The 18,470-nt window shown below is 34.7% G+C and overlaps 1 protein-coding gene across 1 annotated transcript; it reads right to left on the bottom strand.

Moving 5' to 3' along the window:
• Positions 1 to 6,807: 6,807 nt before the first annotated feature.
• On the bottom strand, positions 6,808 to 18,463 carry FPGT (fucose-1-phosphate guanylyltransferase). Its single transcript, XM_050767125.1, has 4 exons — positions 18,320 to 18,463; positions 16,548 to 16,715; positions 14,985 to 15,077; positions 6,808 to 12,297 (listed from the first exon to the last, which is right to left on the bottom strand). Exons 1-4 carry the CDS (start codon positions 18,438 to 18,440, stop codon positions 10,856 to 10,858), a joined length of 1,824 nt encoding a protein of 607 aa, XP_050623082.1. The 5' UTR covers positions 18,441 to 18,463; the 3' UTR covers positions 6,808 to 10,855.
• Between the last annotated feature and the right edge of the window lie 7 nt (positions 18,464 to 18,470).

The following is an 18,470-nucleotide window of genomic DNA, read 5'->3' as shown; positions in this document are numbered from 1 at the left end:
TCTTCTTTCCCCTTCTTTGAAATAAATCATTAATAATAATTTGGTCAGAGGTTTAATTTCTAAGGTACCTGCGTATTTACGTAAATATGAAGTTACCTGCATATTTATATAAAATACTATAAATTAATCAAGTGTAGACTTTTTCCCAAGCCACTCTTACACTTCCATGTGATTTCTGAAGTGACACACTACACTGCGACTGGGTTTCTTTCAGACCTTCCTATTGACCGAGAACTCTTACCTACCAGACTAAGAGATCTTTCCTCATCACGTAGCTTTTGTTAGTTTCTTTGGCTGACTATTCGAAAGCCTTACTTATGGTAGCTCTAGCTAGGAATTATTGCAATTTTTTTTTCCTTTCTTATCCTCAACTAAACTGGAAGAACCCTGAGAGCAAGGGATAAAATATTCTTAGTGCTGATCAAATATCCTGGCACATAATGAACTTCAAATTGTGACAATTTGAAGTCAGGGAGGGTCTAACACTGGTCTATGTGTTCTATCTACTATAAATGGTGACTTTTTTAAAGGAAATTATGTAGGCTTATTTCCTATTTCAAAAAATATACATTTAACATACTTTTGTCTGCTTATGTTTATTCCGACCTCCTCTGTAAAAGATTTAACACGGTTTATCATCTCATAGCAGGCATCATGCTAGGTGCTGAGTTGTCTACTCCATCATGTGGCTTATGGGATGGGGGATAAATGGGATAAGGGTCTAAATGTTTATTTTATTTGCTGTTTTTTCTTCATATGTTTAGCATTTTCATGATCATTATATTCCATGACTGTAACATTCCTTATAAAATATATCATCTACTAGTACTATCCCCTACACTAACATACCATACCTTCTACCAACTAAAATATAGTGAAAATGTTGGATAATAAGTCGATAAGATAATGCAGAATTAGAGTTATGTTTCACAAAAGTGACAATAATGGACTGATTTTAAATGCTAAGTATAAAAGTCATAATCACAAAAAACAATGAGGAACTAAAAACAATAAAGTTTTATACACAAACCATTTCAGGAAAGTGCTTAAACCCAGAAATATAAGTGGATATTTACTTGTATAAGAAATATAGTTGGTATGGAATATGTTTTTGCCCTGAGGAATTCGCCAAAAGCGCACACTTAAACTTAGGTTCTAAGGAACCAGAGGGTGGCCAAGTGTTTCCTCAGGTCGGAAATTCTTAGAGTGTGTCCTTGACACATTAATCTAAAGCCTCCCAAAAATATGCCTTTGGATAAGGATCAACTAGAGTAAATACGTCCTCCTTTATTCCAAACCAAAGAATTGTCAAGCAGCTTGCCTTGCTGTTAAGCAGAGCAGAAGAAATAAAAAAAAGAAGGAAGGAAAAAAGAGAAGGAAAAGAAAGTAAAATAAGGTTCCTGACAAATTACTGCTACAAAAATACTCACTTTGGATTTATACAGAGCCTAGTAAGTCAGAGAAGCTCACTCTTGAACTTAATCTGAGGTAGTTCTTAAGTGGCAATGCCTCTCTGGTCTCCTGATAGGAGCAAATATAAAGTCTCTACAGGAGAGTCCATTCATCTTAGGCCATGGGAAACCTCGGCAAATAACTTTGCTAAGGACAATGACCAACAAACAAAGTCAATCAAAGATATACATGAAAGCATAGCAATATAACGCTGAAGAACAAGGATCAGAAGCATATCCACCCTGACTTTAGACAGTAGAATTATTAGATATGGTTTAGAAAACAACAGTGATTATCACATTTGAAGGAAAAAAAGAGAAGACGGAAGGTGGGGACAGCAATGATGATAGATGTCCAGGGAACAGAAAACTTTAAAAAGGGACATAGCAGATTTAAATGAAAGGAAAACTTTATGAATTAAAAAAGAAAAAAAATGCTATTTTCATTTCTTATCTCCCCAAATACGTTGGAGAAAAAGCTTTTAATGATTAAGTTATATTTTCATTTCAAATTCACATCTGTGATTTTAATCTGAAAAAAAAGTATCCCTAAAAACATACTGATAGACTTGACAAAAATGGTTAATACTTTGTGTTGTGCATTTCAATATTTTAGATAACTAAGCAAATTATTAAGACGTTATGCTAGGCATGTTAAATCCTATTTTTCTCAAAATGCTAGTCATTCTTGCTGAACCTTCCTTCTTTCAGATTCCTGATATTTCCGAGACTAATAGAAAATAACTATATGGAGTCTGCTGTTAGTAATTCTCAAATATAGATAGAATCATGGTTCAGTGCAAAATATAGTTAGCATTGGACACCTGTTATTCCTTGACTCCTTTCTGAAACAAACTTATTAGGAGTCTCTGCTATGATGATGGTATATTTTGTGCACTTCTTGGAATAAATAATGTACAGGAATCATTCAAATGCATATTCAGTGGGAAGCCATCTGGCTTCATGTGAATTTATGAATATTTTAGCTTGCTCAGCTAGTCAAAAGTAAAATCTGGCACTAGGGATTATCATGTAGATTTGTGACAGTATTACAAAAAAAAAAAAGCTTCTGTAAATCAATGATTGACATATCTACTAAAGTATAGTTTCTTCCTGGATTGGGTATACTTAAAATAAGTACAATATTGCATGATTAGTTTGGAAGTCATAATTCAACTTGACATTAAAATAGTTACATATAGAAATTGAATCTTGGATTGAGTTGGACTTCATAATGTTACTGTGGTGAACACTGTGATAGCACCCATATCACTTCTTCAATGAAGAGCTTGTTACCTCAGCTACTGCAAGTGCTGTCAGTGGAGAGCTTTCACGGGTCAGTCCCCTTTCACATACTGCCTTATTCCTAAAAAGGTATCTTGTCCATTGTATTCCTTATCGATTGGGCACCTGAGAAAAGATAATTGATGTGTGGTATAAATCCTGGCCAACCAGGTTAAACTTGGGAAACACTGAAGTGCTATTCTAGTATCCAGAGCTCCTCTTGGGATTAGCCAATTAAGGCTGTCTTTGGGATTGCATCTCAGCTTCACTTTCTTCTTCTTTGTTTTGCTCTCTCCCCTTCCTTGTACAAGTGTTAGTCCCACAGGCCCTCCTTAAGAATATTTTGCATTCTAAAGTACATCTCAGATTCTGCTTTTCAGGAAATCCAACCCACAGTCATTAGCTAATCCTGTTACCGGTGGACAGTGACCAGGTTCTGGGCATTTTGAACAAAGAATTAGACAAAACACACAAAGTGAAGAAAGAATGAAGAACTTTATTCAAAATAAAAGTACACTTTACAGTGTGGGAGTGGGCCAGAGCATAGGGTCTCATGGACGACGTTACAGAATTTGCGGGGGTTTATATACCCTCTAGAGATTTCCAATGGTTACTCGGTGTATGCCCTATGTAAATGGAGAGGATGAAGTAAAGTTAAAGTCATTTACTCTGCATACACCCTCTGGAAAGGATATTTCCTGCCATAGTTTAAGTGTGAATCAGCCTTATGTTCCCTGTCTCCAGGCCCTACCTCTTATCTAAAATAAGAACTTGAGAAAACTCCTGCTAAATTGTCTTTTGGACTTTTTGCTTAAGCCTATTATCTCATAAGAAAATGTACTCTAGTATTGGACAAACTTCTTTATAATGTTGTATATAAATTTTCTTCCTTGTAGCATCTGGTACAATATAAAACCAACTTCATAATCCTGCTGGTTTCCTCATTAATTAAATTCTGACCCACGTTCACAATTTATGGATTCATATTTTAACAATTTGAGAGTTACATTTTGATAATGAGAAATACAGATTTGAGAATTGATAACACATAGATGCTATGAGAATGGATGGTATTCCAAAGGAGTGAATGTGGATAGAGTAATTCAAACACAAATATCTGTGACCTTCTAGTGATACGAGGTGAGGAAGATAAGGAGAAATCAGTTAAAGAGACTTAAAAAGAGTGACCAATAAGTTAGAAAAAGAACCAGTAATTGGGGTTCCTTGAATCCAGGTAAAGAATGCAAGTCAAAGAAGTAATCAATTGAGATAAATGCTGTTTAAAGGGCAAGAAGATGAGACCAAGAATGACCCCTGGATTTAGCAAAGTCGAGAGCTCTGGAAATCTTCAGAAGAACAAGTTTAATGGAGTAGTGGTAATGAAGAGGGGTGCTAAAAGCCTGAACTGGGTTGAAGAGTAAATAGGAAGATGGGAACTGAAGAATGGAAGAATAGACAATGTATTCTAAAAATTTTAGTGTGAAAGGAGCAAGGAAATAAAGTAATACCTGAAGGAATTGTAGTCAAGGGTTTTTTTTTTTTTTAATTGGAAAAACCACAGAATATTTGTGTACTGATGAGAATAATCCATTAAAGGACGAAAACTAATGACACAAGAGAAAGAAGAGATAAATGCTATATGTCTACAATGTAAACAATGTGTGCATATCTCGTAATGGGATGGAAGAAGTTGGTCTGAGGAAGAGAAACAAAGTTAGACATAATTTTGGATTATAAAAAAAATAGCTAATGAAGAAAGTCTTGGTGATGAGGATGCCAAAGGATTTCTAAAAACAATTATTACTTAATGCTGTACTCTGATATGTATCTTTCTCTTTCCTTTCAGCACCTTCCTCCATAGCTCCAATGATTCAGAGAAATTTGCTACACATAAAATTTGTGTGAGAAGGCCTGTTTCTGGAGGGGATATGGTGATGCTCTAATTGTGGGGAAGAGGAAAAGTTTGAGACTCACATAGTGAAAAATACGTGCTCAGCTCATAGAATTGTGAGAAAATCACATGCAAGCCCAAACAGAACTAACTCAACAGAAGTGGAAGCTTACAGCCCAAAGTAATTATGAAGATGTATGATCTCCAGGAATTTCACAGATATTTGAGAAAAGTTTTTGACATCTATGGGGTTTAGAATAGAGATTCAACTAACGTTGCCTGCATCTAAAGGGAAAGCAAATTTCCAGCGGACATCTGATTACACGTAGCAAATATGAAAAAGGTAAAAAACAACAATGTGGGTGGTAAAGAGATTGCAGACTATCACCAGGCAAAACTTCATGGAGAAAATAAAGTGTAGAATGTCAGAAAGTAGTATGAATCTTTGTCCTAAAAGGTAGTCTTCAGGGAAGCAAAATGGGATACAAAAACAGTACTAAATTAGTGAAGCAAGGTTGAGATGGCCACAGTATTCCTTTTTCTTTCAACGCCTCATACACCTCAGTGCCAATCTTTTAAATCTTTCCTTTGTAGGCTTTCTGTAACTTTGCCTTCATGTGCAATTATAAAAGTCAGATCATTGTTATTACAGTATACAATAAGGCATTATGGGATGTAAAAAAAAATTGCATTCGTCTAGAAAACGGTAGCTCAACAAGTTGAGAGAGGTGGATGGGTTTTGGTTGTGTTTTTCATATTCATGTGTTTTTCATTTCATATGTTTCACTTGTTGAAAACAGGATGAAAAGGATGAGGGGAAGTACCTGAAGAGTCATGGAAAATTTCCAGGTTTTTGCCTTGAGCAATTTGGTGAATGGCTGTGTCATTTATCTAGATGAAAAAGATTATCTTACTTGATAGAGAGAAGATTAGAGCTCTCCAAATAGAGATGCCTATGTATTTTTTTCCAGTAAGGGAGGGATACGAAGCAGGGAGGTACATATCTGAATCTAGAATTCAGTGTTGGGTATATTATGACGGCTAGTACAACTTAGGTTTCATTGTAGATGAAACTAGGCTTACTACATCCTGATGAAATAATATGGCTAAGAGAAGTATTGTTTTTGTTTTTGCTTATTTATTTTTATGTTATGGAAAATTGCAGCATGTTTGTAGTCTAGAGATACATAATTGAAGACAAAAGAAACATGGCTAATTTTGTAAATTGCTTCTTCTCACTGAACTCATGGTAAATATTTATTTTGTATTGAAGAATCACCTGTTGCAACAAGTAAAAAAGAATTACTCTAAAACGTTCTCCTTCCTTCCTCATAGGCTAGCTTCCACAGACAGCTCTTTATTCGACTGGATAATGCTTAATTAGAAGCTCTATCAACTTTAACCAGTCATAATGAGTGATGATCTTTCTTATTCAATTTCATTAAAGATTGATCCCAGTGATATATAATTAGTGCATTTTTAATTTATGACTTGTCAGTGTGCCTGTACATTTAAAATCTGAACTTGGGCCACTTGATCTATTCGTAATTATTTCTTTGTGTAGTCCAAGTTTTCTAGTTCTAGAAATATTTGAAACTTCTCTAAAGAACAGCATATTGACAGACATAATTTACTTTCTCAAACCCCAAGGCTAAAAATAATAGGAAAAAAACCACTCACGTAAACTTCATTAAGCAGTGCAACATTTCTAAACCTGCAAATGAAATGAACACTTACTTGATTTCAACATAGTTGTATTTTAAAAGATTTTTTTGCCTCAAGATGTAAATGCTTTAATTCTATTCTGGGCGATGTGACACTCTCCTACAAGGAAGTGGTAAATTAAAACTCACTTGAACCATCTGAATGTGCTGCAGAGAGAAAAGAGTGGATACTGGTAAGAAAAGAAATAAAAAAAAATCATTCACATGTACAGATTACTTAGCTACGATGTGTTGGTTGTAGCAAAGATTTTAAAAAGCATTTAAGGAGGCTGGAGATTCAACAAGCATATCAGTAACACATCATAAGCCAGTGGCCAAAGAATATAGACATTTTAGTTTAGATTGTTTCAGAAATGCACTGAAGCACAATTGAAGGAGTATAATTCTGGCACAGATAGCTAGGAAATGACACTAGCAGATGGATTGCACTAGTCTATAGCAATCAGAAATGAATTGCTCTGTGTGAATGGTTGAAATTTATATGTGCGATGGCTAAGAGATTCCTGCAGCCAGAGGCTTCAAAAAGATAGACTATTATCCAAGCAGCCCAAAATAAAATGTTAACTCTGTTAGTATCAATCAGTTACTTGCATGCACAATAATACTCTTGGGATGAACATCTTTAGACATAAGTGTCAACAATCAAGTTGATGTGCAGGTAGTTGATAATAGTCACTCATTTACCGGCATCTTCCCTCTACACCTCCAATCCTCCAAGTATCAATACAGTAGGAAAATCAGCACTTTTATTATTCCATTTCCCCAAATATTAACCTGACCCAAAGTTGTCGTCTACTAAACTACAGCCAAATTGGCAAGTTTGAATGACGTGGCAAGTTCAGTTTGTTATGGCTCATGTAGACAGCTCTTCCAGGGACAGAACTAGTATTCTTCAACCAAACTGGTATGACTAGACTTTCATTATGTATAAAAAAAACCTAAGCAGAAGTTTCTGTATATACAGATAAATGGGAGCATGAAGAATGTGATTATGTTACAGAATTTGGCACACTATTATTGGAGGAAGGAAAATATGACGAAGTTAAATGCAAGGAATGTTAATAATTTTATTAAGTATTAGAATTGTGTTTCTCAACCTCAATAGAAATAGGCTTTGTCTAAACAAAATTGAGAGGCACAGAAGACTCAAGTTAACTAGATATATGGTTGCTATTATTTTTCTTGCACTAAGCAAATTAAAAAGGTCTTTAACAATTTAGTTCTTGACACAGATGAAGACTTGATTTAGATGAACAAGGAAAAGAGCATCTGAAATCCTTTAGCTGGTTTTGAGCTACTAATGAGTTTTCGCTTCTCTCCATTGTAATTCTGCTAGGCTAGACTGAGGTGCCTTAATCCTGAGCCTCCAAGGTGCTCAAGTCCAGAAGGCATCATGATGTATATAAACAGCAACTCTGATTTTGTGTAGTTTACTTAACAGCTATATGTGACAACAGGCGGTTTTGATTTTGGCTTTATTGCTGAATTTGGTAATCTTAACATTAGGAGTACTGCGTAGCTACGGAAGATGTCTAGATCATCCGGGGTTGTGGGAATTAATCCTGGATTCATGCCATCAAACTTTTGACGATTTCAGAGTATCACTTGGATTTTTAAAGCTTTATTTCAATCAGTACATAGTGATACATATCTTTTATTTCTGCTTTGCTTAGAGAATAAATGCCTAAGGTAAAAGATTATTACCAAATGTTGAATTTTTCTCATGCCCTTGTTGACAGTTAATAAACCATCAATACGTTTATGGATTATAGTTACAAACAATAGCAGGATTTGACACACCTGAGTATATGATGTAAGTGCCATGATTTTATAAAAATAAAATTTATAAAATGAGATAAAATGTTTAATTTCAAACTTATCCATTTAGGTCTTATTTTTCTATTGCTGATAAAATTCAGAAAAAAAACGATTCTTTATTGGGAGACTAAATGAAAAGCCTGAAAAATTCAGATTGTTACAAAATTTAGTCACTTCTTATCAAAAATATACTTCTCTCTCATCATGTACACTACATTCAGGGATTAAATTTAGGAGTGACTTACTTTTTTTTTTTTTTTTTGACTAGATCCTTTTATTAAAACACACATTTAGGTTAGAATCATTTCCTAATTCATCTTTTTTTCTCCACATTTCGACATCCCAGAAAACAGAATGTGCCTTACAAATGATAGTATAATAGCTATTAGTCAGGCAGCAATAGTCATGGAGTTGTTACTTGCTCACATGTGAACTTGGTCATATCTGTGTATATGACTGTCATTTCAGTTGAATTAGGTACACTATTGGTGGTATGTGTGTGCTACTATACACCAAGCAATACATCTCAGAGCAAGAGACCTTGATAAGTCCTTTGAACAGAACCATTTCAAAGCAACTGGAGTCCATGCATTGTGCAGGATTATGGTTAAAATTCAGATTAGGTAAAATACAGTAGTGAGCACTTAATAAACACATAACATCCTCTGAACACGCTGTAAGTAAATAAATGTTAAACAACAGCTATCATATATTTTCTTTAAAAAGAATCTTGAAAAAGAAAAAATAAACACACAAATACCATATTTGAGGGCTTCAGATGGTCACTTCTGGTTTACCAAACAATAATTTTAATATTAACATGTTAATATGACCATCAATTTGTGACAAATCAATCACAGGTCCGATCTTCTAAGGACCTGTGATTAAACTGAAGCAAAAGTGAAACTGAGTTTTGTCAAACAGAAGGGTATCAAAACTTGCAGGAGTGTGGGTCTGCAGTTAGGTAAAAAATAAATCCAGACATAAGTGTGGTAAGAGCACTCAGGAAATACAGCCTTACCAATAACTCTGAAAGCACAGAAGGTACTAGGTGGACGTATGCATATCAATAGCTCTGAAAGTGCTGAAGAGTTTGAATGTGAAGCTGTAGAAATTTCTTGATGATATCTCAATATTTTACTTTTTTGTTATTTTATATGTACATTCATTCAATATTTCACTTTTTTGTTATTTGATATGTATATGCAAGAGGGTTAAATAAAAATCTGTATTTAAAAACAACTAAAAGAGATCTCCAATAAATATGAAAATTTCAAGTAACAAAGCATTGTGTCATGTTTTATTGTGTTTTTCTTAATGGAACATAAAATAATGGTGATTCTTATAATTGATGGCACTTCAGATTTGGTAAAACTACAATTCTGAACATTTAGTGAATGACAAACATATAACATCCTCTGAAAAATCTGCAAGTAAATCAATCATTTTTAAACAATAGCTACCATGTATTTGTATCTTATCCTTGGGAAAAACTTTGGAAAAAAAAAAAAAACCACAAACACAAGTATCATAACTGAGGGTTGTGGACAATTTACTTCTAGTTTACCAATTTTTACATTGACATAAAGTAGCACAGACTAGTTATTTCATTAAAAAAAACACACACTGACAAATCTTTTCTCTATTACACTGTAGTACAAAGACTTTTCACTTATATGCTTACACCAATATAGAAACACATAACTTGAGATTCCAGCCAATTTTTATTTTCTTGAAACTTTATCATCTGTGTATTATCTAAGTTTTTCCATTTTCCTGCCTGCTTCTTGATGTCTGCATTTGGACCAATTATTGTTTCTCAGCATCACCAGTGTGTGGATAAAAAATAAGATGAAAAGTAAATTCAGTTCATTTGGTAATTTCAGTTTTGTTAGAAGGACTGACAGGAGATAATACAAGTAAAGTCTATAGTGAAATTATATGATTATTGATGAATTTCAATTATTACTACCACTTTCCCCACAGATAACTGAGTTTTGTGTGCATATGTATGTGTTTTCCTATGGAATGGAACATAAAGGAAAAATTTAAAGATACACAAACACATGTTCAAGTGTATAATACATATGTACTTTTAGTTTCATTTTGATAAAATTAATGAGATATGAATTTTATCATCAATTTCAGAGGTCTTTGTATCTAGTTATTTATCAACTAAAATAATCACAATATATTGGGCACTCAGTGAATGTGTCAGCTATGGATTTGTTTCTGAAAAAGTATTTCTACAGTATTCATACACTACTCTGAACATCCTACAGTATGCCATTTTTATTATTCAAAATAGAATTACAGTTGAGGAGAGAAGTGCCAGTGAATACTTAGAACTTCACTGGATCAAAAGCCTCAAAAAAGATGGAAAAATTCTAAAGATATGCTTAGAAAATTACCTTTAAAACTATGTGAAAAAACAGTGCTCCACAAATCAATCATTATTAAAAACTAAAATACTGATACACATCCAAAAAATATCTATTTTCTCAACTTAGTCTTGAAATATTTTTCTTCAAAAATGATTTATATGTACTTTTGTGCTATTATTATTATGCTACAGGAATTACATTAACATAATTTTCATTAATTGAGTTCAGTGAAACAGCCTACAGAAAATACCTATCTCGGGAATGTTACTCAAAAAGGCAAAGTGTACAATATTTAAAATGTCTCTAAATCAAATTGCTTTTTAAACTGATTTCTAGAAAAATTTGTTCCCTGTAAGTTATCATATCTTCTACATCTTTGTAGATAAGCATTTCTTCAATGGACAACAACTTATAGCTATTCAGGCTGAATGCTGACTCGTTCTTAACAGCATTTAACATCTTTAGGGATGTTGTAACTGAATCACTCAAAGAAGAACAAACTGGGAAAATGCGTGCAGTCCACAAACTCAGACACGTCTTGTTACCAGAGAACAGTTCCTCTGTAACTTTAAGATTCCAAACATCTAAGCATGACAGGAAACAGACTCCAAAGAATTGAAGTAACTTTATATCTGACAATGTTTTCACACTCTTTTTCAAGTTGTCTTGCACTCCAAATGCCATAGTTGAATACTTTAAGCATCTATTCATCTTTAAACTTAAGGAACACACAAAAGAATGTGCAGGGAGGGCAGCTTTTGTTAGGATATAAGAACCACTAATAATGCAGTTTTCCCCAATGGAAACATCAGGCCCCAATCTAGAATACTCCACAACTGAGCCAGGTGCTACAGAACATCTTGAATCCAGTATGCTTTGAATGATACAGGATGTTTTGCAAGAGCATTCTGGTATATCTGGAAAGATACTAAAAGTTATGGACTGTAAGCCGAGCTCTGACTTTAAACTGTTATCTGAGGTAAAGTAAAACAAATATTCTTCGGTTGTTCCAATGTGATAAAATTTGGAGTTATTAAGAACAACAACATTTAGTGATGTTCCTTTAAGAAGATGAAATATTCTCTGCCTCATTTCTACCAACTCTGACCCTTCTTTAACGACATTTGATGTGTTTCTGGTGTACTCCACAGTTGCTCCAGGTCCTAAAGCCTGTAAAAAGTCACCATAGGCATCTATTTCACAGCCCAGTGTGCCTATTTTTTCATAAAAAGCAAGTAACATTTTTGCTGATTTATGATCCATATAAAATAGGCTATCTGTGTAGACATAGTCAGAGTCTACTTTAAGATCGGCGATGTCACCCCCAGCAAAGTCCTGTTGACAAAAAATTCCAGGTCTACACACAGCATTAAATTGATACATCTTTTCTATGCTGGGCTTATGAAGAAAACGATGGCAAGATCTGTATTCAAGGTCTCTATGTTTTAAATCATCAAAAGGATCTAAGACAAATACTCCATGTGTGGTACCTATTGTCAAAGTAGAAGGATGAGCTAAAGCGGTAAAGCCAGGTTTGTCAAACCTAATAAACTCAAATTCTCCAATACTATAAAGTTCAATATCATCTGCACAGGTTACCAAAATTCCAGGATTCATATGTAAGGGGAAATCAATGTACATGGCTAGTTTTAATTCTAGCATCTGATAAATGGGGTTACCAAGAGGTAAAGCAGTGAAAATTTTTCCCAGAGCACTTGCATTTGGAAGTCGTTGACTGTAGCCACCTATAAAATTAAAACAAAATAACCATTTAAAAATGTAGTATTGTTTATAAAATTTTCAAAACCCAGGGTTTAATAACCTGTAAGTTACAAATCAAAATATATTTAAAGATATTTAATATATACCATGTGTTACTGTAAATCAGGAAAGAATAATGAAATCCAGATTAAAAATTCAAAGAGAAATTCTCTTGTTGCCATGTGATATAACACAATTTTAAAAACTATAGGTCAGGAAAAAATTTAAGTATACTGTAGAATCTGTGAAATGTTTTGAATTACATGTATAACAAACAAGAAGGACCATGGCCCAAAACATGATGTTGTATCTACATTTTTTTTCTTTTTTTCTGAGATGAAGTCTTACTCTGTCACCCAGGCTGGAGAGTAGTGGCGCGATCTTGGCTCACCACAACCTCTGTGTCCCAGGTTCAAGTGATTCTCCTGTCTCAGCCTCCCAAGTAGCTGGGATTACAGGCGCCTGCCACTATGCCTGGCTAATTTTTGTCTTTTTAGTAGAGATGAAGTTTCACCATGTTGGCCAGGCTGGTCTCAAACTCCTGACATCAGGTGATCTACCCGCCTCGGCCTCCCAAAGTGCTGGGATTACAGGCGTGAGTCACTGCGCCCAGACTGTATCTACATTTTAAACAACAAATTTCAACCATGTTTAGACTTCTAATTAAGAATCTACTTCACAGAAAATAAAATTATAGAAAACTAATATACTAATGCTAAAATACAGTCATTTGCTTCTTTACAACATTTCGCTCAAAGATGGACAGCATATATATAGGTTGTCCCACAAGATTATAATGGAGCTGAAAAATTCCTATTACCTAGTGATGTTGGAGCCATTGTAAAGTCCTAGCATAATGCACCACTCAAGTGTTTGTGGTGATGCTGGTATAAACAAACCTACTGTGCTGCCAGTTTACTAAACTATAGAACATAAAATTATGTACAGTATACAATACTTGGTAATAAATGACTATTTTACTGGTTTTTGTGTTTACTATACTATACTTTTCATTGTTATTTTAGAATAAATTCATATGATACATACCAAAAAAGGTTAAAAATACAATGGCCTCTGGCAGGTCCTTCAGCAGGTATTTCAGAAGGCAGCATTGTTACAGGAGATGACAGCTCCTGAACTCTAGTAGGACTACAGAGGTAGAAGATAGTGATACTGATGATCCTGACCCAGTGTAGGCCTAAGCCTACACTATTTTTGTGTCATCATTTCTAACCAAAAAGTTTAAAAGGTAAAAATAAAAACAACGGAATAAACCCTAATGATATAAAGAAAATATTTTTGTACGGCTGTACAGTGTTTGTGTTTTAAGCTGAGTGTTATTACAATAGAGTCAAAAAGTTAAAAAAATTAAGAAGTTTATAAAGTAAAAATGTTATAGTAAGCTAAGGTTAATTTATTACTGAAGATCAATAATACATGTAAAGCACTTGGCAGCACACAGTATATTGTTCAACAAAAGGCAGCTAATAACTTTCTATTTTTTCTTTTTCCAAAGACCAGTCAATAGTAAAGTTTAGTACTAAGAATTATCTATTTCCAAAAAACAAAAATAAAAAAAAAATCTATGCATTTCCTGGTATCTAAATTTTTACTAAACTGATAATAATAATTATTTTATTAAATAAAATTGTAAATTAGATTTTTTTTACACATTTTTAGTCTTCAAACCAGAACTTGGATGCTTTACTTTGACATCATCTTTACAAAGAATCATTGTTTTGTATGTAAATCATAAGAATGAGAAAGTGCTTTGGAAGCCATGTAGACAAACAATTCTAAAATACCTGTCCCTGGACTGGTGTCGGTTCATGACAGTTTTCATTAATCCCTTAACATACAGAGAAAAACAACAAAGGTTTTCATGTAACCAAAATTTTCGCACAACTAAATGTATTCAATTTAAAAAGCTATTCTTTATTGTGAGGCTATGTCCTTCCTACTTTTCTGTTTTAAAATGTCTTATTTTATGTGTGTGATTTCTCTCTTACATATTTACTTGTTCATTCCGTATATTGTCACATTTTCCTTTTATTTTTAAGCATTGTGGTCTCTGGCTACCAATAATCACACAAAAATGCAAGATAAAAAGTACTGGCAAAAGTCTAGTAATGACCGTGTTAAACCAGCCTTCCCTCAAAGCAAGAATCCCCATTAAGGGAGAAAGAGCATTAGGTAAAATAGCTAATGCATACTGGCTTAATACCTAGGTGATGGGGTTGATAGGTGCAGCAAACAACCATGGTACGCGTTTACCTATGCAACAAACCTGCACATGTACCCTGGAACTTAAAATGTAAATTAAATGTAAAAGAAAAATCCCCACTAAAGCATTCCTGAGAACTATTCATATTTGAATGAGTTGTCTTAGGAAAATAATTTTCTATATACATACCCAAAAGAAAACAATATTCATAAAATGTTGACGATATATGTGATCTACAATTTTATGAGTAAAATTTGTGAAAACCACTATACTACTTACAACCTAAAAAAAAAAAGAACATCATGAAATATTTGTTTTCAAAGCAGAATAACTTCAAAGATTTTTTTTTAAAGAGAAGGAAAGTGTTTGCAAGACAGAAAAAAGTCTCTAAAGTATTAAAGGTGGAAGACTAAAAAGAAAATGTCAATTAGTAAAGTATAACATTACCAGAGTGAATCAATAGGATGATAAAAGAATTCCATTTATCTCCATATAGCTTTTCCAAACGTTGAAGGGCACAAAGTGTTGATCCTCCATTTCCTTAAAAACAAAGTTAAAAAAGCACAATTTATTTAATAGAAACCTACTAAAACTTTGTCATGATGGTAAATTTAGGTGTTATAAAACCTTGAGGATTTGCCTTTCAGTTATAATTAAATAGATGGACACCAAAGGTATTGGCAATAGAACAAAATTAAAAACGTCTCATAGCAAATAACCAATCAATAAATTAGCAGTGAAACCCAGACAACAACCCTCAGTAATAAATGATGAGGTAATATTTTCCCCAAAATAGTAATTATAAGAAAGAAGAAATAAATTACACAATCTGTAACATTAGAAGACTGATAAACATAAGCATTCATACAGAGTTACAAATCACAAAGCCCATTTAAATAATTCTCCCAAATGACACAATGAACAACACAAGTTAGAGTTCCTTTTGAAAAAAAGATTTTTAGAACTTGAATTCCAAAAAAAAAAATTAAATATAACTACCACACTAGTTATCTTGGGCCAGTTATCTAACTCTCAGTACCTCAGATTCTCATCTACGGAAATAATATCATGCCTGTAATCCCAGCACTTTGGGAGGCCAAGGCGGGTGGATGTTGAGGTTAGGGGATCGAGACCATTCTGGTTAACATGGTGAAACCCCGTCGTCTCTACTAAAACAAACAAACAAACAAAAAATTAGCCGGTCGTGGTGGCAGGCGCCTGTAGTCCCAGCTACTTGGGAGGCTGAGGCAGGAGACTGGCATGAACCCAGGAGGCGGAGCTTGCAGTGAGCCAAGATCGCCACTGCACTCCAGTCTGGGCAACAGAGCAAGACTCCATTTCAAAAAAAAAAAAGAAAGAAATAATAAGAGTACTGACCTCACAGTTGTAAGGATTAAAATAACATTGGCTAATTAGAATAATGCTAATGTCATTTACAGATATCCTATCTCTGGTATCAAGGGGCTTCAACTTTAAGTATCACATAGAAAATAGCCTTCAGAAAAACAGCATTTATTTCTATTTGCAATGGAAGGTCAAAGGGCAAAGTTGACCTAAACTAGGGTTTTCAAATATGTGTATTATGATATTTAAGCCATGTGACAGTGTTCTTTTGCATTATGTCCTCAAAAGGCCAAGAGTATTTTTTCCTACTACTTTGCTTTCTTCATGTAAACTGCTGGAGGAACTTTGGAGTGGAGAGGACGTTAAGAGCTCTACTGATAAGGTCCAAAGGAGTATTCCTATCTGAGTAGTGTAAATTTCATAAAAACTGATAAAATTATCTTTTAAGTAACATTCTGGAAGTTTTTCAAGGTAAGTCATAATGGGTAAGAACAGTTGCTATTCCTTTTATCTTTCTAAAAAAAGTGAATTTACGTTCAAATTTTAAAGTTTATAAAGCTGTGGGTAGAGATACGCAGCTTATACACTGTAAGTCACAGAAAAGCTTTTCTTCAATGATTATTCCGCTTAGGACCTACATTATAAATCTGACCATAAAGCACATACCAATTTTGGCTCCAGCAGGATCTACAAAAACGTGATACCGAACTCCAAGGGGTAACTCCTTTCTTTTCAGCTTTTCTGACAGCTGGTGGTTGTAAGCAAGTTCCTGTTTTTCATCAGCCGCTGTTATTGCAACTATGTCCCAGAATTCTCCAGGTGCTACCAGTTTGCCTATTTGGAAAAGGCAAGCAAATGACAACAAAAATTATTAGAATTTTCTAGTTGCCACAGGTTTGCCTACTTAGAAAGAAGAAAAAGAAGGTAACATCTATTACCATCTTCCAAAATGTATCTTTGGCTTTTGAGAGTTAGGGAATAATCAGTGGTGCATTAGTATGATTCAAAATAGTTACAATGAGGACTGTTCACAAGTTCCTTTGTTTTCTCTCTTTTAGATCACTCCCTCCTTTTATGGTCTACAATCCAATTTAATTATAAATGCTGAACGATACAATGTTTCTTGATTAAGAGAGCGACTTTTAACTTGCCAAAGACTATTGCCTCAATTCTTCAATAAGAAGAGGAGACAAACAAATCTCCAGTGTTGCAAATCAATTCTTACGTATCAGGGACACTTAGTGTTAGGTGACTGAGAAAGACACAACCCAGGCCAGGAGCGGTGGCTCACGCCTGTAATCCCAGCACTTTGGGAGGCCGAGGCGGGCAGATCACGAGGTCAGGCGATGGAGACCATCCCAGCTAACACGGTGAAACCCTGTCTCTACTAAAAATAAAAAAAATTAGTCGGGCGTGGTGGCGAGCGCCTGTAGTCCCAGCTACTTGGGAGGCTGAGGCAGGAGAATGGCGTGAACTCGGGAGGTGGAGCTTGCAGTGAGCCGAGATAGAGCCACTGCACTCCAGCCTGAGGGACAGACCGAGACTGCGTCTCAAAAAAAAAAAAAAAAAAAAAAAAGACAACTCAAAGATCCATTCCATCAATGTTGCTGTTTATAAATGTGGGTACTTTATTTTCTATTACTTTAAGATAAACCATGCAAACTTACATAGGCTGTTAGAACATAAAATTCTGGATAACAGAAAGTCCCAACTCTCTGATGACATCTTTAAAAGACAGTCTGCACTTTTAGTAGACAGTTGGAATCTCTTTATTGGTAAACAAAATGATTTAGCGTTTTAATTAGTTAACAAACAGAACCTGTCAGCTAGAATCTAATAGTCCTGAATATTTTACTGTTATCCAAGTATTAGTCCCAGTATTTTTTAAGCAGTCACTGCATCAGTAACCACTTTTATTAGCCAGTTGTACGGGATTAAGTGGCATAGCCAATTTTTTGATAACAAATTTCTTCCTTTTAATTTTTAATCTGTAATTCCTCCATGCTCTGTTACTCCCTCAACAAACGTTTACATTACAGAAGTAGATGAATGTAATGTAAACAGTGAAGTTTACATTAGGGGGTTGGGATCTACTCATAAAGGTCAAAATACTGTGCTTAATATCTTTTAGATTTATTTAAAGTAACTTTTATTAATGAGCTAATCAATGCATAACTTCACCAGATTTTCTTTCTTCTTCTTCCTCCGCCCTCATTTTAATATCTGTACTACTAAGAATAAGCAACAAGCACGTCAAGCAGGGACAGTGAAAAGAATAAATAAAAACTGAAAGGGATTATTAGCTAGCTACTCCTGGGGGGCGTCATAGGCCTGCAGATGAGAAGCAGACGGGAAGTGACAGTCCAACAAACTTCCTGGCACGCAAAAGCACCCTCCCTCTGCATTGCCCAGGAGAACTCGGATGCCTTCTCTGGTACCTCTCAGCTCGGAAAACCTCCGCAATTTTCGCTGGGTGGCTTCTCGCAGCGATACTTCCGGAGGGTCCCTAGCAGCTGCCATAGCCCCACCTTCCCTGAGACCGCGCTGCACAGCACGCATGCGCCCTGGGGTGCGGCGCGGTCCGGTTAT

The sequence above is a fragment of the Macaca thibetana genome, chromosome 1, assembly GCF_024542745.1.
Source record: "Macaca thibetana thibetana isolate TM-01 chromosome 1, ASM2454274v1, whole genome shotgun sequence".
Lineage (NCBI taxonomy): Eukaryota > Metazoa > Chordata > Mammalia > Primates > Cercopithecidae > Macaca > Macaca thibetana.
Note: the sequence above shows the minus strand (reverse complement) of the source record. Positions and strands in the feature narration are given on the sequence as shown.

Bases quoted from the DNA above. Each gene is read 5' to 3' on its own strand.
- FPGT (XM_050767125.1), bottom strand. From the start codon at position 18,440: ATGCGTGCTGTGCAGCGCGGTCTCAGGGAAGGTGGGGCTATGGCAGCT. The intron at 16,716-18,319 runs GTACCAGAGAAG...TTTTCCAAATAG, and splicing joins GAGGTTTTCCGAGCTGAGAG to GCAAACTGGTAGCACCTGGA. The intron at 15,078-16,547 runs GTATGTGCTTTA...TTTGTTTTTAAG, and splicing joins TCCTGCTGGAGCCAAAATTG to GAAATGGAGGATCAACACTT.